This window comes from Anarhichas minor, unplaced genomic scaffold (assembly GCF_050575085.1).
Source record: "Anarhichas minor isolate MPS153535 unplaced genomic scaffold, ASM5057508v1 ptg000027l, whole genome shotgun sequence".
In the NCBI taxonomy this organism is placed as follows: domain Eukaryota; kingdom Metazoa; phylum Chordata; class Actinopteri; order Perciformes; family Anarhichadidae; genus Anarhichas; species Anarhichas minor.
This window is the reverse complement of record NW_027466473.1, coordinates 14,780,791-14,806,412: the sequence shown is the minus strand read 5'-3', so window position 1 is coordinate 14,806,412 and position 25,622 is coordinate 14,780,791. Positions and strand designations below refer to the sequence as shown.

The following is a 25,622-nucleotide window of genomic DNA, read 5'->3' as shown; positions in this document are numbered from 1 at the left end:
TACATCCTTATAGAGACAAATGATGTCGACAAAGGCTTTCAGATTGCGTGGGACAAAAGGTTTGTAGATTTCAGTTATGTTCACTGGCTATCTCCTACGAGTCTTTAACTTATAAATCACTTACTCCTCGTTTCACAACTTCCTGCTCTACAAACTGTGTATAAAAAGCATCTGACTACTACTCTGTAGGGCGGAGCAATTCTAGGTGGAACTTTTGGCTAGCTTGTACAATTCCTCTGAATCAATTGCCGCTCGTTTCTAAAGTTCCTGCTCTACTGCCTGTTGAATCAAGTAGAGTTGATATCCAGAGCTCAAAATATGCAAGAAAGAGGCACTTTGTCAACCAAGTGGCCGTGATCGTATAGTGGTTAGTACTCTGCGTTGTGGTCGCAGCAACCCAGGTTCGAATCCGGGTCACGGCAGCAATGATGAGTTGTGCATGTTTTAAGCTGTTGTAGTTGTAGTGTACTCCAGTCTCATTTCATGTAGTTTGAAACTTGCCAGCTTCAGCCAATTTTTCTAAATGAAGCCCGATGTTTTCCTACGACACCAGTAATTGTACTGGAGTTGTCCACACGTTTGCATGAACTGCTGTCGGAACACGGCATTTCCCACAATGCAGCAATGTGTAGGGCTAGTGGCGCAATGGACAACGCGTCTGACTACGGATCAGAAGATTCTAGGTTCGACTCCTGGCTAGCTCGTACGATTCTTTAACTTGTAGGTCACTTGCTCCTCGTTAAACAAGTTCTTGCCCTACAAACTGCTCAACTAAGTAAATTTACATCCTTATAGAGACAAATGATGTCGACAAAGGCTTTCAGATTGCGTGGGACAAAAGGTTTGTAGATTTCAGTTATGTTCACTGGCTATCTCCTACGAGTCTTTAACTTATAAATCACTTACTCCTCGTTTCACAACTTCCTGCTCTACAAACTGTGTATAAAAAGCATCTGACTACTACTCTGTAGGGCGGAGCAATTCTAGGTGGAACTTTTGGCTAGCTTGTACAATTCCTCTGAATCAATTGCCGCTCGTTTCTAAAGTTCCTGCTCTACTGCCTGTTGAATCAAGTAGAGTTGATATCCAGAGCTCAAAATATGCAAGAAAGAGGCACTTTGTCAACCAAGTGGCCGTGATCGTATAGTGGTTAGTACTCTGCGTTGTGGTCGCAGCAACCCCGGTTCGAATCCGGGTCACGGCAGCAATGATGAGTTGTGCATGTTTTAAGCTGTTGTAGTGTACTCCAGTCTCATTTCATGTAGTTTGAAACTTGCCAGCTTCAGCCAATTTTTCTAAATGAAGCCCGATGTTTTCCGACGACACCAGTAATTGTACTGGAGTTGTCCACACGTTGTCCACACGTTTGCATGAACTGCTGTCGGAACACGGCATTTCCCACAATGCACCAATGTGTAGGGCTAGTGGCGCAATGGACAACGCGTCTGACTACGAATCAGAAGATTCTAGGTTCGACTCCTGGCTAGCTCGTACGATTCTTTAACTTGTAGGTCACTTGCTCCTCGTTAAACAAGTTATTGCCCTACAAACTGCTCAACTAAGTAAATTTACATCCTTATAGAGACAAATGATGTCGACAAAGGCTTTCAGATTGCGTGGGACAAAAGGTTTGTAGATTTCAGTTATGTTCACTGGCTATCTCCTACGAGTCTTTAACTTATAAATCACTTACTCCTCGTTTCACAACTTCCTGCTCTACAAACTGTGTATAAAAAGCATCTGACTACTACTCTGTAGGGCGGAGCAATTCTAGGTGGAACTTTTGGCTAGCTTGTACAATTCCTCTGAATCAATTGCCGCTCGTTTCTAAAGTTCCTGCTCTACTGCCTGTTGAATCAAGTAGAGTTGATATCCAGAGCTCAAAATATGCAAGAAAGAGGCACTTTGTCAACCAAGTGGCCGTGATCGTATAGTGGTTAGTACTCTGCGTTGTGGTCGCAGCAACCCCGGTTCGAATCCGGGTCACGGCAGCAATGATGAGTTGTGGATGTTTTAAGCTGTTGTAGTGTACTCCAGTCTCATTTCATGTAGTTTGAAACTTGCCAGCTTAAGCCAATTTTTCTAAATGAAGCCCGATGTTTTCATAAAGTTCCTGCTCTTCTGCCTGTTGAATCAAGTAGAGTTGATATCCAGAGCTCAAAATATGCAAGAAAGAGGCACTTTGTCAACCAAGTGGCCGTGATCGTATAGTGGTTAGTACTCTGCGTTGTGGTCGCAGCAACCCCGGTTCGAATCTGGGTCACGGCAGCAATGATGAGTCGTGCATGTTTTAAGCTGTTGTAGTTGTAGTGTACTCCAGTCTCATTTCATGTAGTTTGAAACTTGCCAGCTTCAGCCAATTTTTCTAAATGAAGCCCGATGTTTTCCGACGACACCAGTAATTGTACTGGAGTTGTCCACACGTTGTCCACACGTTTGCATGAACTGCTGTCGGAACACGGCATTTCCCACAATGCACCAATGTGTAGGGCTAGTGGCGCAATGGACAACGCGTCTGACTACGAATCAGAAGATTCTAGGTTCGACTCCTGGCTAGCTCGTACGATTCTTTAACTTGTAGGTCACTTGCTCCTCGTTAAACAAGTTATTGCCCTACAAACTGCTCAACTAAGTAAATTTACATCCTTATAGAGACAAATGATGTCGACAAAGGCTTTCAGATTGCGTGGGACAAAAGGTTTGTAGATTTCAGTTATGTTCACTGGCTATCTCCTACGAGTCTTTAACTTATAAATCACTTACTCCTCGTTTCACAACTTCCTGCTCTACAAACTGTGTATAAAAAGCATCTGACTACTACTCTGTAGGGCGGAGCAATTCTAGGTGGAACTTTTGGCTAGCTTGTACAATTCCTCTGAATCAATTGCCGCTCGTTTCTAAAGTTCCTGCTCTACTGCCTGTTGAATCAAGTAGAGTTGATATCCAGAGCTCAAAATATGCAAGAAAGAGGCACTTTGTCAACCAAGTGGCCGTGATCGTATAGTGGTTAGTACTCTGCGTTGTGGTCGCAGCAACCCTGGTTCGAATCCGGGTCACGGCAGCAATGATGAGTTGTGCATGTTTTAAGCTGTTGTAGTGTACTCCAGTCTCATTTCATGTAGTTTGAAACTTGCCAGCTTAAGCCAATTTTTCTAAATGAAGCCCGATGTTTTCATAAAGTTCCTGCTCTACTACCTGTTGAATCAAGTAGAGTTGATATCCAGAGCTCAAAATATGCAAGAAGAGGCACTTTGTCAACCAAGTGGCCGTGATCGTATAGTGGTTAGTACTCTGCGTTGTGGTCGCAGCAACCCCGGTTCGAATCTGGGTCACGGCAGCAATGATGAGTCGTGCATGTTTTAAGCTGTTGTAGTTGTAGTGTACTCCAGTCTCATTTCATGTAGTTTGAAACTTGCCAGCTTCAGCCAATTTTTCTAAATGAAGCCCGATGTTTTCCGACGACACCAGTAATTGTACTGGAGTTGTCCACACGTTGTCCACACGTTTGCATGAACTGCTGTCGGAACACGGCATTTCCCACAATGCACCAATGTGTAGGGCTAGTGGCGCAATGGACAACGCGTCTGACTACGAATCAGAAGATTCTAGGTTCGACTCCTGGCTAGCTCGTACGATTCTTTAACTTGTAGGTCACTTGCTCCTCGTTAAACAAGTTATTGCCCTACAAACTGCTCAACTAAGTAAATTTACATCCTTATAGAGACAAATGATGTCGACAAAGGCTTTCAGATTGCGTGGGACAAAAGGTTTGTAGATTTCAGTTATGTTCACTGGCTATCTCCTACGAGTCTTTAACTTATAAATCACTTACTCCTCGTTTCACAACTTCCTGCTCTACAAACTGTGTATAAAAAGCATCTGACTACTACTCTGTAGGGCGGAGCAATTCTAGGTGGAACTTTTGGCTAGCTTGTACAATTCCTCTGAATCAATTGCCGCTCGTTTCTAAAGTTCCTGCTCTACTGCCTGTTGAATCAAGTAGAGTTGATATCCAGAGCTCAAAATATGCAAGAAAGAGGCACTTTGTCAACCAAGTGGCCGTGATCGTATAGTGGTTAGTACTCTGCGTTGTGGTCGCAGCAACCCAGGTTCGAATCCGGGTCACGGCAGCAATGATGAGTTGTGCATGTTTTAAGCTGTTGTAGTTGTAGTGTACTCCAGTCTCATTTCATGTAGTTTGAAACTTGCCAGCTTCAGCCAATTTTTCTAAATGAAGCCCGATGTTTTCCTACGACACCAGTAATTGTACTGGAGTTGTCCACACGTTTGCATGAACTGCTGTCGGAACACGGCATTTCCCACAATGCAGCAATGTGTAGGGCTAGTGGCGCAATGGACAACGCGTCTGACTACGGATCAGAAGATTCTAGGTTCGACTCCTGGCTAGCTCGTACGATTCTTTAACTTGTAGGTCACTTGCTCCTCGTTAAACAAGTTCTTGCCCTACAAACTGCTCAACTAAGTAAATTTACATCCTTATAGAGACAAATGATGTCGACAAAGGCTTTCAGATTGCGTGGGACAAAAGGTTTGTAGATTTCAGTTATGTTCACTGGCTATCTCCTACGAGTCTTTAACTTATAAATCACTTACTCCTCGTTTCACAACTTCCTGCTCTACAAACTGTGTATAAAAAGCATCTGACTACTACTCTGTAGGGCGGAGCAATTCTAGGTGGAACTTTTGGCTAGCTTGTACAATTCCTCTGAATCAATTGCCGCTCATTTCTAAAGTTCCTGCTCTACTGCCTGTTGAATCAAGTAGAGTTGATATCCAGAGCTCAAAATATGCAAGAAAGAGGCACTTTGTCAACCAAGTGGCCGTGATCGTATAGTGGTTAGTACTCTGCGTTGTGGTCGCAGCAACCCCGGTTCGAATCCGGGTCACGGCAGCAATGATGAGTTGTGCATGTTTTAAGCTGTTGTAGTGTACTCCAGTCTCATTTCATGTAGTTTGAAACTTGCCAGCTTCAGCCAATTTTTCTAAATGAAGCCCGATGTTTTCCGACGACACCAGTAATTGTACTGGAGTTGTCCACACGTTGTCCACACGTTTGCATGAACTGCTGTCGGAACACGGCATTTCCCACAATGCACCAATGTGTAGGGCTAGTGGCGCAATGGACAACGCGTCTGACTACGAATCAGAAGATTCTAGGTTCGACTCCTGGCTAGCTCGTACGATTCTTTAACTTGTAGGTCACTTGCTCCTCGTTAAACAAGTTATTGCCCTACAAACTGCTCAACTAAGTAAATTTACATCCTTATAGAGACAAATGATGTCGACAAAGGCTTTCAGATTGCGTGGGACAAAAGGTTTGTAGATTTCAGTTATGTTCACTGGCTATCTCCTACGAGTCTTTAACTTATAAATCACTTACTCCTCGTTTCACAACTTCCTGCTCTACAAACTGTGTATAAAAAGCATCTGACTACTACTCTGTAGGGCGGAGCAATTCTAGGTGGAACTTTTGGCTAGCTTGTACAATTCCTCTGAATCAATTGCCGCTCGTTTCTAAAGTTCCTGCTCTACTGCCTGTTGAATCAAGTAGAGTTGATATCCAGAGCTCAAAATATGCAAGAAAGAGGCACTTTGTCAACCAAGTGGCCGTGATCGTATAGTGGTTAGTACTCTGCGTTGTGGTCGCAGCAACCCCGGTTCGAATCCGGGTCACGGCAGCAATGATGAGTTGTGGATGTTTTAAGCTGTTGTAGTGTACTCCAGTCTCATTTCATGTAGTTTGAAACTTGCCAGCTTAAGCCAATTTTTCTAAATGAAGCCCGATGTTTTCATAAAGTTCCTGCTCTTCTGCCTGTTGAATCAAGTAGAGTTGATATCCAGAGCTCAAAATATGCAAGAAAGAGGCACTTTGTCAACCAAGTGGCCGTGATCGTATAGTGGTTAGTACTCTGCGTTGTGGTCGCAGCAACCCCGGTTCGAATCTGGGTCACGGCAGCAATGATGAGTCGTGCATGTTTTAAGCTGTTGTAGTTGTAGTGTACTCCAGTCTCATTTCATGTAGTTTGAAACTTGCCAGCTTCAGCCAATTTTTCTAAATGAAGCCCGATGTTTTCCGACGACACCAGTAATTGTACTGGAGTTGTCCACACGTTGTCCACACGTTTGCATGAACTGCTGTCGGAACACGGCATTTCCCACAATGCACCAATGTGTAGGGCTAGTGGCGCAATGGACAACGCGTCTGACTACGAATCAGAAGATTCTAGGTTCGACTCCTGGCTAGCTCGTACGATTCTTTAACTTGTAGGTCACTTGCTCCTCGTTAAACAAGTTATTGCCCTACAAACTGCTCAACTAAGTAAATTTACATCCTTATAGAGACAAATGATGTCGACAAAGGCTTTCAGATTGCGTGGGACAAAAGGTTTGTAGATTTCAGTTATGTTCACTGGCTATCTCCTACGAGTCTTTAACTTATAAATCACTTACTCCTCGTTTCACAACTTCCTGCTCTACAAACTGTGTATAAAAAGCATCTGACTACTACTCTGTAGGGCGGAGCAATTCTAGGTGGAACTTTTGGCTAGCTTGTACAATTCCTCTGAATCAATTGCCGCTCGTTTCTAAAGTTCCTGCTCTACTGCCTGTTGAATCAAGTAGAGTTGATATCCAGAGCTCAAAATATGCAAGAAAGAGGCACTTTGTCAACCAAGTGGCCGTGATCGTATAGTGGTTAGTACTCTGCGTTGTGGTCGCAGCAACCCTGGTTCGAATCCGGGTCACGGCAGCAATGATGAGTTGTGCATGTTTTAAGCTGTTGTAGTGTACTCCAGTCTCATTTCATGTAGTTTGAAACTTGCCAGCTTAAGCCAATTTTTCTAAATGAAGCCCGATGTTTTCATAAAGTTCCTGCTCTACTACCTGTTGAATCAAGTAGAGTTGATATCCAGAGCTCAAAATATGCAAGAAGAGGCACTTTGTCAACCAAGTGGCCGTGATCGTATAGTGGTTAGTACTCTGCGTTGTGGTCGCAGCAACCCCGGTTCGAATCTGGGTCACGGCAGCAATGATGAGTCGTGCATGTTTTAAGCTGTTGTAGTTGTAGTGTACTCCAGTCTCATTTCATGTAGTTTGAAACTTGCCAGCTTCAGCCAATTTTTCTAAATGAAGCCCGATGTTTTCCGACGACACCAGTAATTGTACTGGAGTTGTCCACACGTTGTCCACACGTTTGCATGAACTGCTGTCGGAACACGGCATTTCCCACAATGCACCAATGTGTAGGGCTAGTGGCGCAATGGACAACGCGTCTGACTACGAATCAGAAGATTCTAGGTTCGACTCCTGGCTAGCTCGTACGATTCTTTAACTTGTAGGTCACTTGCTCCTCGTTAAACAAGTTATTGCCCTACAAACTGCTCAACTAAGTAAATTTACATCCTTATAGAGACAAATGATGTCGACAAAGGCTTTCAGATTGCGTGGGACAAAAGGTTTGTAGATTTCAGTTATGTTCACTGGCTATCTCCTACGAGTCTTTAACTTATAAATCACTTACTCCTCGTTTCACAACTTCCTGCTCTACAAACTGTGTATAAAAAGCATCTGACTACTACTCTGTAGGGCGGAGCAATTCTAGGTGGAACTTTTGGCTAGCTTGTACAATTCCTCTGAATCAATTGCCGCTCGTTTCTAAAGTTCCTGCTCTACTGCCTGTTGAATCAAGTAGAGTTGATATCCAGAGCTCAAAATATGCAAGAAAGAGGCACTTTGTCAACCAAGTGGCCGTGATCGTATAGTGGTTAGTACTCTACGTTGTGGTCGCAGCAACCCCGGTTCGAATCCGGGTCACGGCAGCAATGATGAGTTGTGCATGTTTTAAGCTGTTGTAGTGTACTCCAGTCTCCTTTCATGTAGTTTGAAACTTGCCAGCTTAAGCCAATTTTTCTAAATGAAGCCCGATGTTTTCATAAAGTTCCTGCTCTACTGCCTGTTGATATCCAGAGCTCAAAATATGCAAGAAAGAGGAACTTTGTCAACCAAGTGGCTGTGATCGTATAGTGGTTAGTACTCTGCGTTGTGGTCGCAGCAACCCCGGTTTGAATCCGGGTCACGGCAGCAATGATGAGTTGTGGATGTTTTAAGCTGTTGTAGTGTACTCCAGTCTCATTTCATGTAGTTTGAAACTTGCCAGCTTAAGCCAATTTTTCTAAATGAAGCCCGATGTTTTCATAAAGTTCCTGCTCTACTGCCTGTTGAATCAAGTAGAGTTGATATCCAGAGCTCAAAATATGCAAGAAAGAGGCACTTTGTCAACCAAGTGGCTGTGATCGTATAGTGGTTAGTACTCTGCGTTGTGGTCGCAGCAACCCCGGTTCGAATCCGGGTCACGGCAGCAATGATGAGTTGTGCATGTTTTAAGCTGTTGTAGTTGTAGTGTACTCCAGTCTCATTTCATGTAGTTTGAAACTTGCCAGCTTCAGCCAATTTTTCTAAATGAAGCCCGATGTTTTCCGACGACACCAGTAATTGTACTGGAGTTGTCCACACGTTGTCCACACGTTTGCATGAACTGCTGTCGGAACACGGCATTTCCCACAATGCACCAATGTGTAGGGCTAGTGGTGCAATGGACAAAGCGTCTGACTACGAATCAGAAGATTCTAAGTTCGACTCCTGGCTAGCTCGTACGATTCTTTAACTTGTAGGTCACTTGCTCCTCGTTAAACAAGTTATTGCCCTACAAACTGCTCAACTAAGTAAATTTACATCCTGATAGAGACAAATGATGTCGACAAAGGCTTTCAGATTGCGTGGGACAAAAGGTTTGTAGATTTCAGTTATGTTCACTGGCTATCTCCTACGAGTCTTTAACTTATGAATCACTTACTCCTCGTTTCACAACTTCCTGCTCTACAAACTGTGTATAAAAAGCATCTGACTACTACTCTGTAGGGCGGAGCAATTCTAGGTGGAACTTTTGGCTAGCTTGTACAATTCCTCTGAATCAATTGCCGCTCGTTTCTAAAGTTCCTGCTCTACTGCCTGTTGAATCAAGTAGAGTTGATATCCAGAGGTCAAAATATGCAAGAAAGAGGCACTTTGTCAACCAAGTGGCTGTGATCGTATAGTGGTTAGTACTCTGCGTTGTGGTCGCAGCAACCCCGGTTCGAATCCGGGTCACGGCAGCAATGATGAGTTGTGGATGTTTTAAGCTGTTGTAGTGTACTCCAGTCTCATTTCATGTAGTTTGAAACTTGCCAGCTTAAGCCAATTTTTCTAAATGAAGCCCGATGTTTTCATAAAGTTCCTGCTCTACTGCCTGTTGATATCCAGAGCTCAAAATATGCAAGAAAGAGGAACTTTGTCAACCAAGTGGCTGTGATCGTATAGTGGTTAGTACTCTGCGTTGTGGTCGCAGCAACCCCGGTTCGAATCCGGGTCACGGCAGCAATGATGAGTTGTGGATGTTTTAAGCTGTTGTAGTGTACTCCAGTCTCATTTCATGTAGTTTGAAACTTGCCAGCTTAAGCCAATTTTTCTAAATGAAGCCCGATGTTTTCATAAAGTTCCTGCTCTACTGCCTGTTGAATCAAGTAGAGTTGATATCCAGAGCTCAAAATATGCAAGAAAGAGGCACTTTGTCAACCAAGTGGCTGTGATCGTATAGTGGTTAGTACTCTGCGTTGTGGTCGCAGCAACCCCGGTTCGAATCCGGGTCACGGCAGCAATGATGAGTTGTGCATGTTTTAAGCTGTTGTAGTTGTAGTGTACTCCAGTCTCATTTCATGTAGTTTGAAACTTGCCAGCTTCAGCCAATTTTTCTAAATGAAGCCCGATGTTTTCCGACGACACCAGTAATTGTACTGGAGTTGTCCACACGTTGTCCACACGTTTGCATGAACTGCTGTCGGAACACGGCATTTCCCACAATGCACCAATGTGTAGGGCTAGTGGTGCAATGGACAAAGCGTCTGACTACGAATCAGAAGATTCTAAGTTCGACTCCTGGCTAGCTCGTACGATTCTTTAACTTGTAGGTCACTTGCTCCTCGTTAAACAAGTTATTGCCCTACAAACTGCTCAACTAAGTAAATTTACATCCTGATAGAGACAAATGATGTCGACAAAGGCTTTCAGATTGCGTGGGACAAAAGGTTTGTAGATTTCAGTTATGTTCACTGGCTATCTCCTACGAGTCTTTAACTTATGAATCACTTACTCCTCGTTTCACAACTTCCTGCTCTACAAACTGTGTATAAAAAGCATCTGACTACTACTCTGTAGGGCGGAGCAATTCTAGGTGGAACTTTTGGCTAGCTTGTACAATTCCTCTGAATCAATTGCCGCTCGTTTCTAAAGTTCCTGCTCTACTGCCTGTTGAATCAAGTAGAGTTGATATCCAGAGGTCAAAATATGCAAGAAAGAGGCACTTTGTCAACCAAGTGGCTGTGATCGTATAGTGGTTAGTACTCTGCGTTGTGGTCGCAGCAACCCCGGTTCGAATCCGGGTCACGGCAGCAATGATGAGTTGTGGATGTTTTAAGCTGTTGTAGTGTACTCCAGTCTCATTTCATGTAGTTTGAAACTTGCCAGCTTAAGCCAATTTTTCTAAATGAAGCCCGATGTTTTCATAAAGTTCCTGCTCTTCTGCCTGTTGAATCAAGTAGAGTTGATATCCAGAGCTCAAAATATGCAAGAAAGAGGCACTTTGTCAACCAAGTGGCCGTGATCGTATAGTGGTTAGTACTCTGCGTTGTGGTCGCAGCAACCCCGGTTCGAATCCGGGTCACGGCAGCAATGATGAGTTGTGCATGTTTTAAGCTGTTGTAGTTGTAGTGTACTCCAGTCTCATTTCATGTAGTTTGAAACTTGCCAGCTTCAGCCAATTTTTCTAAATGAAGCCCGATGTTTTCCGACGACACCAGTAATTGTACTGGAGTTGTCCACACGTTGTCCACACGTTTGCATGAACTGCTGTCGGAACACGGCATTTCCCACAATGCACCAATGTGTAGGGCTAGTGGTGCAATGGACAACGCGTCTGACTACGAATCAGAAGATTCTAGGTTCGACTCCTGGCTAGCTCGTACGATTCTTTAACTTGTAGGTCACTTGCTCCTCGTTAAACAAGTTATTGCCCTACAAACTGCTCAACTAAGTAAATTTACATCCTTATAGAGACAAATGATGTCGACAAAGGCTTTCAGATTGCGTGGGACAAAAGGTTTGTAGATTTCAGTTATGTTCACTGGCTATCTCCTACGAGTCTTTAACTTATAAATCACTTACTCCTCGTTTCACAACTTCCTGCTCTACAAACTGTGTATAAAAAGCGTCTGACTACTACTCTGTAGGGCGGAGCAATTCTAGGTGGAACTTTTGGCTAGCTTGTACAATTGCTCTGAATCAATTGCCGCTCGTTTCTAAAGTTCCTGCTCTACTGCCTGTTGAATCAAGTAGAGTTGATATCCAGAGCTCAAAATATGCAAGAAAGAGGCACTTTGTCAACCAAGTGGCCGTGATCGTATAGTGGTTAGTACTCTGCGTTGTGGTCGCAGCAACCCCGGTTCGAATCCGGGTCACGGCAGCAATGATGAGTTGTGCATGTTTTAAGCTGTTGTAGTTGTAGTGTACTCCAGTCTCATTTCATGTAGTTTGAAACTTGCCAGCTTAAGCCAATTTTTCTAAATGAAGCCCGATGTTTTCATAAAGTTCCTGCTCTACTGCCTGTTGATATCCAGAGCTCAAAATATGCAAGAAAGAGGAACTTTGTCAACCAAGTGGCTGTGATCGTATAGTGGTTAGTACTCTGCGTTGTGGTCGCAGCAACCCCGGTTCGAATCCGGGTCACGGCAGCAATGATGAGTTGTGGATGTTTTAAGCTGTTGTAGTGTACTCCAGTTTCATTTCATGTAGTTTGAAACTTGCCAGCTTAAGCCAATTTTTCTAAATGAAGCCCGATGTTTTCATAAAGTTCCTGCTCTACTGCCTGTTGAATCAAGTAGAGTTGATATCCAGAGCTCAAAATATGCAAGAAAGAGGCACTTTGTCAACCAAGTGGCTGTGATCGTATAGTGGTTAGTACTCTGCGTTGTGGTCGCAGCAACCCTGGTTCGAATCCGGGTCACGGCAGCAATGATGAGTTGTGGATGTTTTAAGCTGTTGTAGTGTACTCCAGTCTCATTTCATGTAGTTTGAAACTTGCCAGCTTAAGCCAATTTTTCTAAATGAAGCCCGATGTTTTCATAAAGTTCCTGCTCTTCTGCCTGTTGAATCAAGTAGAGTTGATATCCAGAGCTCAAAATATGCAAGAAAGAGGCACTTTGTCAACCAAGTGGCCGTGATCGTATAGTGGTTAGTACTCTGCGTTGTGGTCGCAGCAACCCCGGTTCGAATCCGGGTCACGGCAGCAATGATGAGTTGTGCATGTTTTAAGCTGTTGTAGTTGTAGTGTACTCCAGTCTCATTTCATGTAGTTTGAAACTTGCCAGCTTCAGCCAATTTTTCTAAATGAAGCCCGATGTTTTCCGACGACACCAGTAATTGTACTGGAGTTGTCCACACGTTGTCCACACGTTTGCATGAACTGCTGTCGGAACACGGCATTTCCCACAATGCACCAATGTGTAGGGCTAGTGGTGCAATGGACAAAGCGTCTGACTACGAATCAGAAGATTCTAAGTTCGACTCCTGGCTAGCTCGTACGATTCTTTAACTTGTAGGTCACTTGCTCCTCGTTAAACAAGTTATTGCCCTACAAACTGCTCAACTAAGTAAATTTACATCCTGATAGAGACAAATGATGTCGACAAAGGCTTTCAGATTGCGTGGGACAAAAGGTTTGTAGATTTCAGTTATGTTCACTGGCTATCTCCTACGAGTCTTTAACTTATAAATCACTTACTCCTCGTTTCACAACTTCCTGCTCTACAAACTGTGTATAAAAAGCATCTGACTACTACTCTGTAGGGCGGAGCAATTCTAGGTGGAACTTTTGGCTAGCTTGTACAATTCCTCTGAATCAATTGCCGCTCGTTTCTAAAGTTCCTGCTCTACTGCCTGTTGAATCAAGTAGAGTTGATATCCAGAGGTCAAAATATGCAAGAAAGAGGCACTTTGTCAACCAAGTGGCTGTGATCGTATAGTGGTTAGTACTCTGCGTTGTGGTCGCAGCAACCCCGGTTCGAATCCGGGTCACGGCAGCAATGATGAGTTGTGGATGTTTTAAGCTGTTGTAGTGTACTCCAGTCTCATTTCATGTAGTTTGAAACTTGCCAGCTTAAGCCAATTTTTCTAAATGAAGCCCGATGTTTTCATAAAGTTCCTGCTCTACTGCCTGTTGAATCAAGTAGAGTTGATATCCAGAGCTCAAAATATGCAAGAAAGAGGCACTTTGTCAACCAAGTGGCCGTGATCGTATAGTGGTTAGTACTCTGCGTTGTGGTCGCAGCAACCCCGGTTCGAATCCGGGTCACGGCAGCAATGATGAGTTGTGCATGTTTTAAGCTGTTGTAGTTGTAGTGTACTCCAGTCTCATTTCATGTAGTTTGAAACTTGCCAGCTTCAGCCAATTTTTCTAAATGAAGCCCGATGTTTTCCGACGACACCAGTAATTGTACTGGAGTTGTCCACACGTTGTCCACACGTTTGCATGAACTGCTGTCGGAACACGGCATTTCCCACAATGCACCAATGTGTAGGGCTAGTGGCGCAATGGACAACGCGTCTGACTACGGATCAGAAGATTCTAGGTTCGACTCCTGGCTAGCTCGTACGATTCTTTAACTTGTAGGTCACTTGCTCCTCGTTAAACAAGTTATTGCCCTACAAACTGCTCAACTAAGTAAATTTACATCCTTATAGAGACAAATGATGTCGACAAAGGCTTTCAGATTGCGTGGGACAAAAGGTTTGTAGATTTCAGTTATGTTCACTGGCTATCTCCTACGAGTCTTTAACTTATAAATCACTTACTCCTCGTTTCACAACTTCCTGCTCTACAAACTGTGTATAAAAAGCGTCTGACTACTACTCTGTAGGGCGGAGCAATTCTAGGTGGAACTTTTGGCTAGCTTGTACAATTCCTCTGAATCAATTGCCGCTCGTTTCTAAAGTTCCTGCTCTACTGCCTGTTGAATCAAGTAGAGTTGATATCCAGAGCTCAAAATATGCAAGAAAGAGGCACTTTGTCAACCAAGTGGCCGTGATCGTATAGTGGTTAGTACTCTGCGTTGTGGTCGCAGCAACCCCGGTTCGAATCCGGGTCACGGCAGCAATGATGAGTTGTGCATGTTTTAAGCTGTTGTAGTGTACTCCAGTCTCATTTCATGTAGTTTGAAACTTGCCAGCTTAAGCCAATTTTTCTAAATGAAGCCCGATGTTTTCATAAAGTTCCTGCTCTACTGCCTGTTGAATCAAGTAGAGTTGATATCCAGAGCTCAAAATATGCAAGAAAGAGGCACTTTGTCAACCAAGTGGCCGTGATCGTATAGTGGTTAGTACTCTGCGTTGTGGTCGCAGCAACCCCGGTTCGAATCCGGGTCACGGCAGCAATGATGAGTTGTGCATGTTTTAAGCTGTTGTAGTTGTAGTGTACTCCAGTCTCATTTCATGTAGTTTGAAACTTGCCAGCTTCAGCCAATTTTTCTAAATGAAGCCCGATGTTTTCCGACGACACCAGTAATTGTACTGGAGTTGTCCACACGTTGTCCACACGTTTGCATGAACTGCTGTCGGAACACGGCATTTCCCACAATGCACCAATGTGTAGGGCTAGTGGTGCAATGGACAAAGCGTCTGACTACGAATCAGAAGATTCTAAGTTCGACTCCTGGCTAGCTCGTACGATTCTTTAACTTGTAGGTCACTTGCTCCTCGTTAAACAAGTTATTGCCCTACAAACTGCTCAACTAAGTAAATTTACATCCTGATAGAGACAAATGATGTCGACAAAGGCTTTCAGATTGCGTGGGACAAAAGGTTTGTAGATTTCAGTTATGTTCACTGGCTATCTCCTACGAGTCTTTAACTTATAAATCACTTACTCCTCGTTTCACAACTTCCTGCTCTACAAACTGTGTATAAAAAGCATCTGACTACTACTCTGTAGGGCGGAGCAATTCTAGGTGGAACTTTTGGCTAGCTTGTACAATTCCTCTGAATCAATTGCCGCTCGTTTCTAAAGTTCCTGCTCTACTGCCTGTTGAATCAAGTAGAGTTGATATCCAGAGGTCAAAATATGCAAGAAAGAGGCACTTTGTCAACCAAGTGGCTGTGATCGTATAGTGGTTAGTACTCTGCGTTGTGGTCGCAGCAACCCCGGTTCGAATCCGGGTCACGGCAGCAATGATGAGTTGTGGATGTTTTAAGCTGTTGTAGTGTACTCCAGTCTCATTTCATGTAGTTTGAAACTTGCCAGCTTAAGCCAATTTTTCTAAATGAAGCCCGATGTTTTCATAAAGTTCCTGCTCTACTGCCTGTTGAATCAAGTAGAGTTGATATCCAGAGCTCAAAATATGCAAGAAAGAGGCACTTTGTCAACCAAGTGGCCGTGATCGTATAGTGGTTAGTACTCTGCGTTGTGGTCGCAGCAACCCCGGTTCGAATCCGGGTCACGGCAGCAATGATGAGTTGTGCATGTTTTAAGCTGTTGTAGTTGTAGTGTACTCCAGTCTCATTTCATGTAGTTTGAAACTTGCCAGCTTCAGCCAATTTTTCTAAATGAAGCCCGATGTTTTCCGACGACACCAGTAATTGTACTGGAGTTGTCCACACGTTGTCCACACGTTTGCATGAACTGCTGTCGGAACACGGCATTTCCCACAATGCACCAATGTGTAGGGCTAGTGGCGCAATGGACAACGCGTCTGACTACGGATCAGAAGATTCTAGGTTCGACTCCTGGCTAGCTCGTACGATTCTTTAACTTGTAGGTCACTTGCTCCTCGTTAAACAAGTTATTGCCCTACAAACTGCTCAACTAAGTAAATTTACATCCTTATAGAGACAAATGATGTCGACAAAGGCTTTCAGATTGCGTGGGACAAAAGGTTTGTAGATTTCAGTTATGTTCACTGGCTATCTCCTACGAGTCTTTAACTTATAAATCACTTACTCCTCGTTTCACAACTTCCTGCTCTACAAACTGTGTATAAAAAGCGTCTGACTACTACTCTGTAGGGCGGAGCAATTCTAGGTGGAACTTTTGGCTAGCTTGTACAATTCCTCTGAATCAATTGCCGCTCGTTTCTAAAGTTCCTGCTCTACTGCCTGTTGAATCAAGTAGAGTTGATATCCAGAGCTCAAAATATGCAAGAAAGAGGCACTTTGTCAACCAAGTGGCCGTGATCGTATAGTGGTTAGTACTCTGCGTTGTGGTCGCAGCAACCCCGGTTCGAATCCGGGTCACGGCAGCAATGATGAGTTGTGCATGTTTTAAGCTGTTGTAGTGTACTCCAGTCTCATTTCATGTAGTTTGAAACTTGCCAGCTTAAGCCAATTTTTCTAAATGAAGCCCGATGTTTTCATAAAGTTCCTGCTCTACTGCCTGTTGAATCAAGTAGAGTTGATATCCAGAGCTCAAAATATGCAAGAAAGAGGCACTTTGTCAACCAAGTGGCCGTGATCGTATAGTGGTTAGTACTCTGCGTTGTGGTCGCAGCAACCCCGGTTCGAATCCGGGTCACGGCAGCAATGATGAGTTGTGCATGTTTTAAGCTGTTGTAGTTGTAGTGTACTCCAGTCTCATTTCATGTAGTTTGAAACTTGCCAGCTTCAGCCAATTTTTCTAAATGAAGCCCGATGTTTTCCGACGACACCAGTAATTGTACTGGAGTTGTCCACACGTTGTCCACACGTTTGCATGAACTGCTGTCGGAACACGGCATTTCCCACAATGCACCAATGTGTAGGGCTAGTAGCGCAATGGACAACGCGTCTGACTACGGATCAGAAGATTCTAGGTTCGACTCCTGGCTAGCTCGTACGATTCTTTAACTTGTAGGTCACTTGCTCCTCGTTAAACAAGTTATTGCCCTACAAACTGCTCAACTAAGTAAATTTACATCCTTATAGAGACAAATGATGTCGACAAAGGCTTTCAGATTGCGTGGGACAAAAGGTTTGTAGATTTCAGTTATGTTCACTGGCTATCTCCTACGAGTCTTTAACTTATAAATCACTTACTCCTCGTTTCACAACTTCCTGCTCTACAAACTGTGTATAAAAAGCGTCTGACTACTACTCTGTAGGGCGGAGCAATTCTAGGTGGAACTTTTGGCTAGCTTGTACAATTCCTCTGAATCAATTGCCGCTCGTTTCTAAAGTTCCTGCTCTACTGCCTGTTGAATCAAGTAGAGTTGATATCCAGAGCTCAAAATATGCAAGAAAGAGGCACTTTGTCAACCAAGTGGCCGTGATCGTATAGTGGTTAGTACTCTGCGTTGTGGTCGCAGCAACCCCGGTTCGAATCCGGGTCACGGCAGCAATGATGAGTTGTGCATGTTTTAAGCTGTTGTAGTGTACTCCAGTCTCATTTCATGTAGTTTGAAACTTGCCAGCTTAAGCCAATTTTTCTAAATGAAGCCCGATGTTTTCATAAAGTTCCTGCTCTACTGCCTGTTGAATCAAGTAGAGTTGATATCCAGAGCTCAAAATATGCAAGAAAGAGGCACTTTGTCAACCAAGTGGCCGTGATCGTATAGTGGTTAGTACTCTGCGTTGTGGTCGCAGCAACCCCGGTTCGAATCCGGGTCACGGCAGCAATGATGAGTTGTGCATGTTTTAAGCTGTTGTAGTTGTAGTGTACTCCAGTCTCATTTCATGTAGTTTGAAACTTGCCAGCTTCAGCCAATTTTTCTAAATGAAGCCCGATGTTTTCCGACGACACCAGTAATTGTACTGGAGTTGTCCACACGTTGTCCACACGTTTGCATGAACTGCTGTCGGAACACGGCATTTCCCACAATGCACCAATGTGTAGGGCTAGTAGCGCAATGGACAACGCGTCTGACTACGGATCAGAAGATTCTAGGTTCGACTCCTGGCTAGCTCGTACGATTCTTTAACTTGTAGGTCACTTGCTCCTCGTTAAACAAGTTATTGCCCTACAAACTGCTCAACTAAGTAAATTTACATCCTTATAGAGACAAATGATGTCGACAAAGGCTTTCAGATTGCGTGGGACAAAAGGTTTGTAGATTTCAGTTATGTTCACTGGCTATCTCCTACGAGTCTTTAACTTATAAATCACTTACTCCTCGTTTCACAACTTCCTGCTCTACAAACTGTGTATAAAAAGCGTCTGACTACTACTCTGTAGGGCGGAGCAATTCTAGGTGGAACTTTTGGCTAGCTTGTACAATTGCTCTGAATCAATTGCCGCTCGTTTCTAAAGTTCCTGCTCTACTGCCTGTTGAATCAAGTAGAGTTGATATCCAGAGCTCAAAATATGCAAGAAAGAGGCACTTTGTCAACCAAGTGGCAGTGATCGTATAGTGGTTAGTACTCTGCGTTGTGGTCGCAGCAACTCCGGTTCGAATCCGGGTCGCGGCAGCAATGATGAGTTGTGCATGTTTTAAGCTGTTGTAGTTGTAGTGTACTCCAGTATCATTTCATGTAGTTTGAAACTTGCCAATTTTTCTAAATGAAGCCCGATGTTTTCCGACGACACCAGTAATTGTACTGGAGTTGTCCACACGTTGTCCACCCGTTTGCATGAACTGCTGTCGGAACACGGCATTTCCCGCAATGCACCAACGTGTAGGGCTAGTGGCGCAATGGAGAACGCAATGGCGAATGCTTGATTCAAGTAGAGTTGATATCCAGAGCTCCAAATATGCTTGTCCTCATTTACAATATTCTTGCTCAACAAACACTGTATCAAAACACATCAGAATTAAATACAGAAATATAAAGTTTTTGTATTATACATCAACAGATTCCAGGAAATGAAGGGAATTTAGTTCGAATAAATAATACATTTTTTTTGCCACACCTCACATATAAAAATAAATAACTAGATAATAGAAGTTGTGTTATTGGTTGCATGCAAAAAAGTGGAAACTACAAACTAGTATAAAAATGAACCTCCCAGTCCTAAACAACAGATGGTCATAGGGACATAAATGCGATGGATAAACTGACATTTTCCCTGATGAATAAGGGGAAGACCTTACCCTGAAAAAAGAGACATGTGTAACCTTCACTGCTGTCATACTTGGATTTTTCCTCTATCTGTTTTTCTTTTGTAAAATATACTTATTTGTTTGAAAATAAAAAGTGACAAAAGAGGTGTTTGTGCGAGTGTTGGTACCTGCAGCATTGCCATGATGTCGTCAGTATTGCCTCTCTGTGCTTCCAATTCGGCAGCTTCGACCATGAAGAGGGCCTGAATATCCAGTTCTCCCCATCGTGCACATTCATCAAGTCCCTCCTGTAACACCCAAGCTGCTTCCTCATTGATGTTCTTACCTAGATAATATGAACACATCCCCTTACACACAGTTTCAATATCCAATATCTAACATTCAATGACTTACCTATATGCAGCTAATGAAGTCCACAGCTTTTTTTTCATTTGTTGGCCATTTGAAGTTGCCAATTTCAATAATAATCAGATCTTCTGGTAACACTAGGCGTATATAATTTGTAAGCTTTGTAATGTGAATCAATGTAAAGAAACAAGGTAAAGTAGTCCTCCATGTGTTTTTAAAGTATACATCCAGTACTAGTTTTTACATAGAAGGGAAGATAACTCATTTTTTTTGACATTTATAATCCTTGTGATATTAGTCCAACTGTTTCACCAAACAATACACCGTTCAGAAAAAAAGAAAGAGCAGCACAACACATGATCGGACCTGGGAAAACGTCAGCAGTGCCAGGAATCTGTGCAGCCAAGCTGCGGACCAGAGCCAGGCGGCAGAGCAGCCACAGGGAAACTCCAATTCTCTCACTGGCCTCAACTGCTCTAGGACAGTCTCCATGCAGGAGGTTTGACACACTGCAATCTTTAGAATCCTAAGGACCAGATATTACACAAATAAACACATGCATACACACACCATGTACAATCAATCACCATTCTACTGCCCCAGTGTGGTAATATGTTCATATTTTACATGTAAATAAAAAAAGATGACATCATTTTTCAGCTGCTAACACACTCAGTTTCATTTCAGGTGCTACCTTTGGTTGTAATGTTGTCATGTCCTGTATTGTTTCCGACACAGTTCACATTACAGAACATGACATATGCTTCTTTTTTTTTTTTTTAAACAACTTATTTGATTCTGCAACCAATTCATATAAACCTGCTACCTGTTCAATTCCAGTCCTGGCATGTAGGATCTCAGATGCGGGTTTCGGAGAGCTAGGTATGATTCCTCTCATGATCACAGGACTTGTCTGCAGTAGCACCAAGGCTGAAATTGCCATCTCAGAACTAAAGGATGTTAAAATTGTTAAGATGGTCAGGAAATACAAACATAAGCATGTGAACATACAGCACAGATGTATAAGGCCCCTGTACCTATTTGCAGCATGTCCTTGCTGCAGGTATAGATTGGCCTTTAGAAGATTGGACTCTATTGACAGTTCCAGGTTCTCCATTTCACCACAGGACTGAGGTGTGAGCTGACGGAAAATAGAGTGCAACAAGGAGGATGCTCCTTCTAGTAAAAGGAACTGCAACACATGAGAGGACAGATATGAGTAAGTCAACACAAACAAGTTAGAAACAAGTTGCTACATATTTACAGTAAGGTGCCAAAAATAAAACAAAGCTTAAATTACAGTTAGCGGGAAAAAACCCTAATGTAAAGATCTTTGGGATGAAAAATCCCAAAGAAGTCTTACCTTTATTCTTTCTGGCGTGAGCTTCTCCTTTTCTACATCAAGGGTCAGCACTTTTGGCTCTTCTGTCTTTAGACAGGAGGCCTCAGTGTCCAATCTGTTCTGTTCATGAGGTTTGGAGTTCACTGGGCAACTTGTTATGCTGGCACAAGCTTCTCTTTCAACAGTATCTGAAAGACATTCTCACTGTAAGCATAACCAGCTGTTTGATCCACAGTGACTATTTTAGAATTAAATCAAAATCTGAAACTTATTTGGTTCAATGCAATCCAATCAGAGATGTCACATGATCCAAATAATAAACACAACATTAATAACAGAGAGAAGAAAGTACTCTTGCTTACAGACCTGGCACAGGAGAGCCATGTACGGTGTTACTGAGTGCCAGGACTAGTTGAATACGAGCAAGGTTGAATCTGAGGCACAATGTGGATCCATACAGTGACCGGACCGCTGGAGCAAAGTCACAGTTCACAAGTTCCTCCAAAGCCTAACCACAAACCAAAAACCACACAAATGTAATCAACTATATTTATTTGTTAATTTGGCAAATACGTATATTGCTGAAACAGCAGCAGAGAGACAGACAACATGTCAATGTAACAGTTTTTGTCTACAGCTGAAACAGAGTGTACGTATTTATGTGTATACAATATGTGTGTGTATGTTTTTGTCAGTGCATTCATATGAGAAAATTGGCAGGGGGTGGGTTGGGGGGGATGAGGCGATTCTATAACTATAAAGCAAGGAATCTCTGTCTGTCTGTTCTTTACATATGGCGAGGACAGCTCATCTGATCTACTTCACACTTGGTGGTTGTGATGCTGGGGACCCAAGGGAGTGCTTGATCAAATTCTGTGCCATTTAAACACATTCACTTCAATATTCAATAAGTTAAATAATAAACTCTAATTAAACAAGCAAACAGCACTCTTCTTCTACGGTATCTTGCTATACTTTTAAACTTTTCTCTAATTGGGAATGATGGCTTTAGCAGTGGTCAAAAAGTACGCCTACTCAAAACTGTTCTGAAGTAAAAACTATTAACTTTTAATGGCAAAATAATTAATACTACAGAGTAAAAAAATGGCATTCAAATGTTTACTTTAAGTAAAGACTGAAAGCGAGACATTGTCAGTACAATGTACTGTGATGCAACTTTTGTATGTTATGGCAGGTGTATTAATGAGCATCCAGGAAAGCGCAGTGTCAAGTGTGAAGTTGATTGTAAGAGCGTATCTCGAGAAAGCTGCAAGCACCAACATCACAGGTCAAGCATTTAGCCGGTTCAGAACACGCATGTTTTAAACTGCACTGCACCAGTCTTATCAAAGTAAAGGAAACTGCACCAACTGTGGCAGCACGGTTATTCCTTTTAGAATGATTTATGTGACCATTCTTTCATCAAAAACAATGTGAGATTTACTTTTAAATCTATAATAAAATACTTCACAGAATTACACTAATGAAATGTCCCCAGATCTTCAGAAATATAAAGAAATCTTATATACAAAATACCTCAGAATTGTCCAGGAGAGACTTGTTGCTGTAAAACGTCTTTGCAGGCTGCACAATAAGCACAATTTATAATATGTATTAAAATGATGGCATATATAAACACACATAACAAAACTTTAAATCCTGTGCAGAGGCAGCACTAGAAAAGATATTTTGTTTGACAATCTTCCAGAAAGACTGTACACTGTGTCCCACTGATGTTTAAATTAGGTTGGAAGTAACCGGCACACTTATGTATCTCTCCAAGCGGGTGGTAGGCAAACAATCCATGTCTTCACATATTCAATGATAATTTCAGATTTACAGTAGGCCTACTATAAACACAAGGTCAACATTGTAACTAAAACTGTCCATAAAGTACACCACTACCAACATTACCAGTTTACACAGGCAAAGAGCGGATATATGTGCATTCTTACTTGGAGATTATCTTTGGTGATGTAGTGTCCATGGGGCAGAAGGACCCCTGTGCCTTGTGTGAGCTGAACTGCCTCCTTTACAGCTTCAGTGAACAGACACAGTTCAGTAAGGGCACGAATCTGCAGAAAAAAAAAAAAACAATCCAGACTGAAAACTCCACCAGACCCATGACAGGAGAAACATTTACATTTACATATAGAAAACACCCCCAATACTGACCTTAAGTATTTTGCCCTCAACAGTGCGTTGGACATCTCTGCACACACTCCCCACAAAATGTAGGTAAAGGGCTAGTATGGGCAGTAGCTGAAATTACACACACGTTTCAACAAATCAAATTTTCTTATCTTGAGCCTTGCAGTTCAAAATAAGGACAGACAGGCAATGTTTATGTGTGTACCGTAATGTAGTAGCCTGTGGTGAAAAGCCAGTGGCAGAGGAAGTTAAGGCCGGTTACGGTGGTGCTGAGGTGAACCCTGTGGGGCTCAGAGAAAAGGTCAACTCCAGGGAGCAGTTCATCTCTGATGCTGTGATAGGTGTACTGGAGGTCGGCCTGTGGCTGAGCCAGGGAGCAACACAGCACACACTAGGGAAGTGGGTCATACACACACACACACACACACACACACACACACACACAGACACACATACACAAGCATGTCAAAATGAATGCACACAAACACAGACAATAAAACTGTATTCAGGCATGAGAGCAACAACCTCTCCTGTCATTCCATCAATAGTGCATTTAGCAACATAAGTAAAAACCATGTTTGTGAGCAGAGACAGATGAACCTCCCCCTAGAAGTATTACCTTAAAGAGGTGTGCTGACATGAGACAGCACTTGGTCCGCTCGCTGATATCAGCCGTTAAGATGTACCTGTACGTCAAAACACACCCTTCAGGAGCAGGTAGCATTTAGAGCGACATGCTTGAAACGCGCCCGAAAAACACCTCTAATCGATGCTTAACCTCATTTAAACCCACCGTGCAATCTTAGCAGTGAGCCCAGCAGCCTGTAGACATCCCCAAATGCCGACCTCTTTCAGGGTTTGTTGCAGGGAGCCACCCCGAAAGGACACGCCGTCCCATTTCTTTATAGCACCTGAGCTCTGTAAGGCACAATCAACTGCTTTACTCCAGTGTAAGTGTGCTGCCCTGGGGATATAACACAGGAAGGAATAGAATTATTATAAGAATATGAGGAAAATCATGAAAAGCTCAACTTACAGACTTAATTACACATATATAAGTACAGGTAAAAGCATAAAATGAAAGGCTGTAGGTTTGCTTCAACAGACACATACACACTCAGCCAACAGATTCTAACCGTGTGTTTCCATCGTAGAACAGTAGGTTTCCCATTTCATGCAGCGCCAGAACTCTGAGGGAGTCGTGATTGTTGGCCTGGAGATGCTCTGAATAAAAGTTGGGTGGAGATGGGGAGAAAAGTAAGACCTTTATGAGCCTGACAGCCTGACACAGACTTCATCCAGATATTCCATTATATTTGTCATGCAGTCTGCTGGTACTCTCTATAACACATCTAACTCGGTGTCCCACTTATTGACAACTTGTCAATACATGCCTTCTTTATGTAAAGTGTGGATTTATGCGGATGTTATAATTATTCTGTGCTCTTACGTATGGAGGTGGAGTATGCAGCGCTGACAGTCGTCATGTGGTCAGGGCTGATAGGGACCGTGTAGAGAGCATTTGGATTACTGTAGTCCTCCTCGGTCAGGTCGCAAGGTTGGATGCTTGGAACAGGCATAACTAAGGGACTGAAATCAACCAGGATTGCAGAATGGCTGAGACTTCTGTTCTGACAGTGCTTCAAATGTGCCGCAAAGCCTGGGGAGAGACAAAAGACGGTTTCAAACAGTTGTTGTGTGAGTGTGGTAGTCCAAACAATCAGAGGAGAACTCACAGGGCTTTGTGAATGCAAGAAGTTGCAGCAGTAATGAGCGACTATGCTGGAAGACCTGAAGACAATGTGGCCTTCTCTCAAGAGCTTGACGGTAACAGCTCAGTGTGTCTTCTACATCCAGAGGAACGCACACAAGGGACATGGAGTGCTGTATCTCTGCACCTAAGACAGAGAACATGCACGAAAACATTGTACATGCAAACACTTACAACTGCCTATAAACAATTATTTGTGTGACTGAAATATTTTCACATGATATGACGTGAGGCTGGCTGTTCGAACCTTTAAGGTCAACTGTGTCTCGAGGAGTGGAGTTTGTGAGCGCTGCTTTTATGAGAATGGTCGGTTGCTGTGCAGGGTGAGCTGTACTTCCAATGAGCAGTTGGGAGTCTGCGTAGCTCCTGTAAGTTACCTGAAATATTGAAAAGAGAGTACGATATACTGTATACATACACAATGCATGAGGTAATACAATATCCCTTACTATTTGTTTAAAAAAAAGTATTTGTTTCATTGGCTTGTTTTTTCTTGTTACACTTAGATTTTGACTTTAGTGTACAATGCTTCTAAATGTTTATGTGTGTCGGTATGCGCTACCTCCTTGCCGGTGGCCTTCTTTGTCTTGACATGGTGTGGTTGAGGGAATACAGGTCCTCCAAAAGAACTTATCCTTTCAAGCAGCCTCCTCTGAGCATGGACTAGTAGAGGAGTTACGATCAAGGCATAGCGTTCCCTGGGGTAGACATACAGATGCAGGCACAAACACACACACAAAACCATGGGCACAATCTCTGAGTTAAGCCATAAAGAAAGAGTGTGTGCTGTGTTTCATTCCCTTTGACGATGAGAATCTGCCCATAATCTTTACTCATCTCTGTTGAATGTTACTATACAAAAACCTTTTATTATAAAATG

The 25,622-nt window shown here is 43.0% G+C and overlaps 1 protein-coding gene and 39 non-coding genes across 40 annotated transcripts in view; 39 read left to right on the top strand and 1 right to left on the bottom strand.

The window, feature by feature from the left end:
- cfap54 (cilia and flagella associated 54) overlaps positions 1-25,622 on the bottom strand; it is a 122,804-nt gene that overhangs the window by 83,208 nt on the left and 13,974 nt on the right. The window contains exons 38-54 of the mRNA XM_076102232.1: positions 25,305-25,440; positions 24,990-25,119; positions 24,708-24,869; positions 24,422-24,631; positions 24,108-24,195; positions 23,765-23,935; positions 23,591-23,657; positions 23,177-23,362; positions 22,996-23,082; positions 22,776-22,895; positions 22,357-22,404; positions 21,187-21,328; positions 20,842-21,008; positions 20,516-20,670; positions 20,302-20,428; positions 19,845-20,004; positions 19,298-19,455 (exon numbers count right to left, since the gene is read on the bottom strand). Coding sequence (XP_075958347.1) covers positions 19,298-19,455; positions 19,845-20,004; positions 20,302-20,428; positions 20,516-20,670; positions 20,842-21,008; positions 21,187-21,328; positions 22,357-22,404; positions 22,776-22,895; positions 22,996-23,082; positions 23,177-23,362; positions 23,591-23,657; positions 23,765-23,935; positions 24,108-24,195; positions 24,422-24,631; positions 24,708-24,869; positions 24,990-25,119; positions 25,305-25,440 — 2,314 coding nt within the window. The remainder of the gene's footprint in view (positions 1-19,297; positions 19,456-19,844; positions 20,005-20,301; positions 20,429-20,515; positions 20,671-20,841; positions 21,009-21,186; positions 21,329-22,356; positions 22,405-22,775; positions 22,896-22,995; positions 23,083-23,176; positions 23,363-23,590; positions 23,658-23,764; positions 23,936-24,107; positions 24,196-24,421; positions 24,632-24,707; positions 24,870-24,989; positions 25,120-25,304; positions 25,441-25,622) is intronic.
- Positions 632-704, top strand: trnar-acg (transfer RNA arginine (anticodon ACG)). Its single transcript has one exon. It is a non-coding gene; the product is annotated as a tRNA-Arg (tRNA).
- On the top strand, positions 1,133-1,204 carry trnah-gug (transfer RNA histidin (anticodon GUG)). Its single transcript has one exon. It is a non-coding gene; the product is annotated as a tRNA-His (tRNA).
- Positions 1,419-1,491, top strand: trnar-acg (transfer RNA arginine (anticodon ACG)). Its single transcript has one exon. It is a non-coding gene; the product is annotated as a tRNA-Arg (tRNA).
- On the top strand, positions 1,920-1,991 carry trnah-gug (transfer RNA histidin (anticodon GUG)). The gene has a single exon. It is a non-coding gene; the product is annotated as a tRNA-His (tRNA).
- On the top strand, positions 2,489-2,561 carry trnar-acg (transfer RNA arginine (anticodon ACG)). Its single transcript has one exon. It is a non-coding gene; the product is annotated as a tRNA-Arg (tRNA).
- On the top strand, positions 2,990-3,061 carry trnah-gug (transfer RNA histidin (anticodon GUG)). The gene has a single exon. It is a non-coding gene; the product is annotated as a tRNA-His (tRNA).
- trnar-acg (transfer RNA arginine (anticodon ACG)) lies at positions 3,558-3,630 on the top strand. The gene has a single exon. It is a non-coding gene; the product is annotated as a tRNA-Arg (tRNA).
- trnar-acg (transfer RNA arginine (anticodon ACG)) lies at positions 4,340-4,412 on the top strand. The gene has a single exon. It is a non-coding gene; the product is annotated as a tRNA-Arg (tRNA).
- trnah-gug (transfer RNA histidin (anticodon GUG)) lies at positions 4,841-4,912 on the top strand. Its single transcript has one exon. It is a non-coding gene; the product is annotated as a tRNA-His (tRNA).
- Positions 5,127-5,199, top strand: trnar-acg (transfer RNA arginine (anticodon ACG)). Its single transcript has one exon. It is a non-coding gene; the product is annotated as a tRNA-Arg (tRNA).
- trnah-gug (transfer RNA histidin (anticodon GUG)) lies at positions 5,628-5,699 on the top strand. Its single transcript has one exon. It is a non-coding gene; the product is annotated as a tRNA-His (tRNA).
- trnar-acg (transfer RNA arginine (anticodon ACG)) lies at positions 6,197-6,269 on the top strand. Its single transcript has one exon. It is a non-coding gene; the product is annotated as a tRNA-Arg (tRNA).
- Positions 6,698-6,769, top strand: trnah-gug (transfer RNA histidin (anticodon GUG)). Its single transcript has one exon. It is a non-coding gene; the product is annotated as a tRNA-His (tRNA).
- On the top strand, positions 7,266-7,338 carry trnar-acg (transfer RNA arginine (anticodon ACG)). The gene has a single exon. It is a non-coding gene; the product is annotated as a tRNA-Arg (tRNA).
- On the top strand, positions 8,306-8,377 carry trnah-gug (transfer RNA histidin (anticodon GUG)). Its single transcript has one exon. It is a non-coding gene; the product is annotated as a tRNA-His (tRNA).
- trnah-gug (transfer RNA histidin (anticodon GUG)) lies at positions 9,099-9,170 on the top strand. The gene has a single exon. It is a non-coding gene; the product is annotated as a tRNA-His (tRNA).
- trnah-gug (transfer RNA histidin (anticodon GUG)) lies at positions 9,361-9,432 on the top strand. The gene has a single exon. It is a non-coding gene; the product is annotated as a tRNA-His (tRNA).
- Positions 9,638-9,709, top strand: trnah-gug (transfer RNA histidin (anticodon GUG)). Its single transcript has one exon. It is a non-coding gene; the product is annotated as a tRNA-His (tRNA).
- Positions 10,431-10,502, top strand: trnah-gug (transfer RNA histidin (anticodon GUG)). The gene has a single exon. It is a non-coding gene; the product is annotated as a tRNA-His (tRNA).
- On the top strand, positions 10,708-10,779 carry trnah-gug (transfer RNA histidin (anticodon GUG)). Its single transcript has one exon. It is a non-coding gene; the product is annotated as a tRNA-His (tRNA).
- On the top strand, positions 11,000-11,072 carry trnar-acg (transfer RNA arginine (anticodon ACG)). Its single transcript has one exon. It is a non-coding gene; the product is annotated as a tRNA-Arg (tRNA).
- On the top strand, positions 11,501-11,572 carry trnah-gug (transfer RNA histidin (anticodon GUG)). The gene has a single exon. It is a non-coding gene; the product is annotated as a tRNA-His (tRNA).
- trnah-gug (transfer RNA histidin (anticodon GUG)) lies at positions 11,769-11,840 on the top strand. Its single transcript has one exon. It is a non-coding gene; the product is annotated as a tRNA-His (tRNA).
- trnah-gug (transfer RNA histidin (anticodon GUG)) lies at positions 12,046-12,117 on the top strand. The gene has a single exon. It is a non-coding gene; the product is annotated as a tRNA-His (tRNA).
- trnah-gug (transfer RNA histidin (anticodon GUG)) lies at positions 12,323-12,394 on the top strand. The gene has a single exon. It is a non-coding gene; the product is annotated as a tRNA-His (tRNA).
- trnah-gug (transfer RNA histidin (anticodon GUG)) lies at positions 13,116-13,187 on the top strand. The gene has a single exon. It is a non-coding gene; the product is annotated as a tRNA-His (tRNA).
- Positions 13,393-13,464, top strand: trnah-gug (transfer RNA histidin (anticodon GUG)). Its single transcript has one exon. It is a non-coding gene; the product is annotated as a tRNA-His (tRNA).
- trnar-acg (transfer RNA arginine (anticodon ACG)) lies at positions 13,685-13,757 on the top strand. The gene has a single exon. It is a non-coding gene; the product is annotated as a tRNA-Arg (tRNA).
- trnah-gug (transfer RNA histidin (anticodon GUG)) lies at positions 14,186-14,257 on the top strand. Its single transcript has one exon. It is a non-coding gene; the product is annotated as a tRNA-His (tRNA).
- On the top strand, positions 14,463-14,534 carry trnah-gug (transfer RNA histidin (anticodon GUG)). The gene has a single exon. It is a non-coding gene; the product is annotated as a tRNA-His (tRNA).
- On the top strand, positions 15,256-15,327 carry trnah-gug (transfer RNA histidin (anticodon GUG)). The gene has a single exon. It is a non-coding gene; the product is annotated as a tRNA-His (tRNA).
- On the top strand, positions 15,533-15,604 carry trnah-gug (transfer RNA histidin (anticodon GUG)). Its single transcript has one exon. It is a non-coding gene; the product is annotated as a tRNA-His (tRNA).
- Positions 15,825-15,897, top strand: trnar-acg (transfer RNA arginine (anticodon ACG)). The gene has a single exon. It is a non-coding gene; the product is annotated as a tRNA-Arg (tRNA).
- On the top strand, positions 16,326-16,397 carry trnah-gug (transfer RNA histidin (anticodon GUG)). Its single transcript has one exon. It is a non-coding gene; the product is annotated as a tRNA-His (tRNA).
- On the top strand, positions 16,603-16,674 carry trnah-gug (transfer RNA histidin (anticodon GUG)). Its single transcript has one exon. It is a non-coding gene; the product is annotated as a tRNA-His (tRNA).
- On the top strand, positions 16,895-16,967 carry trnar-acg (transfer RNA arginine (anticodon ACG)). Its single transcript has one exon. It is a non-coding gene; the product is annotated as a tRNA-Arg (tRNA).
- trnah-gug (transfer RNA histidin (anticodon GUG)) lies at positions 17,396-17,467 on the top strand. The gene has a single exon. It is a non-coding gene; the product is annotated as a tRNA-His (tRNA).
- On the top strand, positions 17,673-17,744 carry trnah-gug (transfer RNA histidin (anticodon GUG)). The gene has a single exon. It is a non-coding gene; the product is annotated as a tRNA-His (tRNA).
- On the top strand, positions 17,965-18,037 carry trnar-acg (transfer RNA arginine (anticodon ACG)). Its single transcript has one exon. It is a non-coding gene; the product is annotated as a tRNA-Arg (tRNA).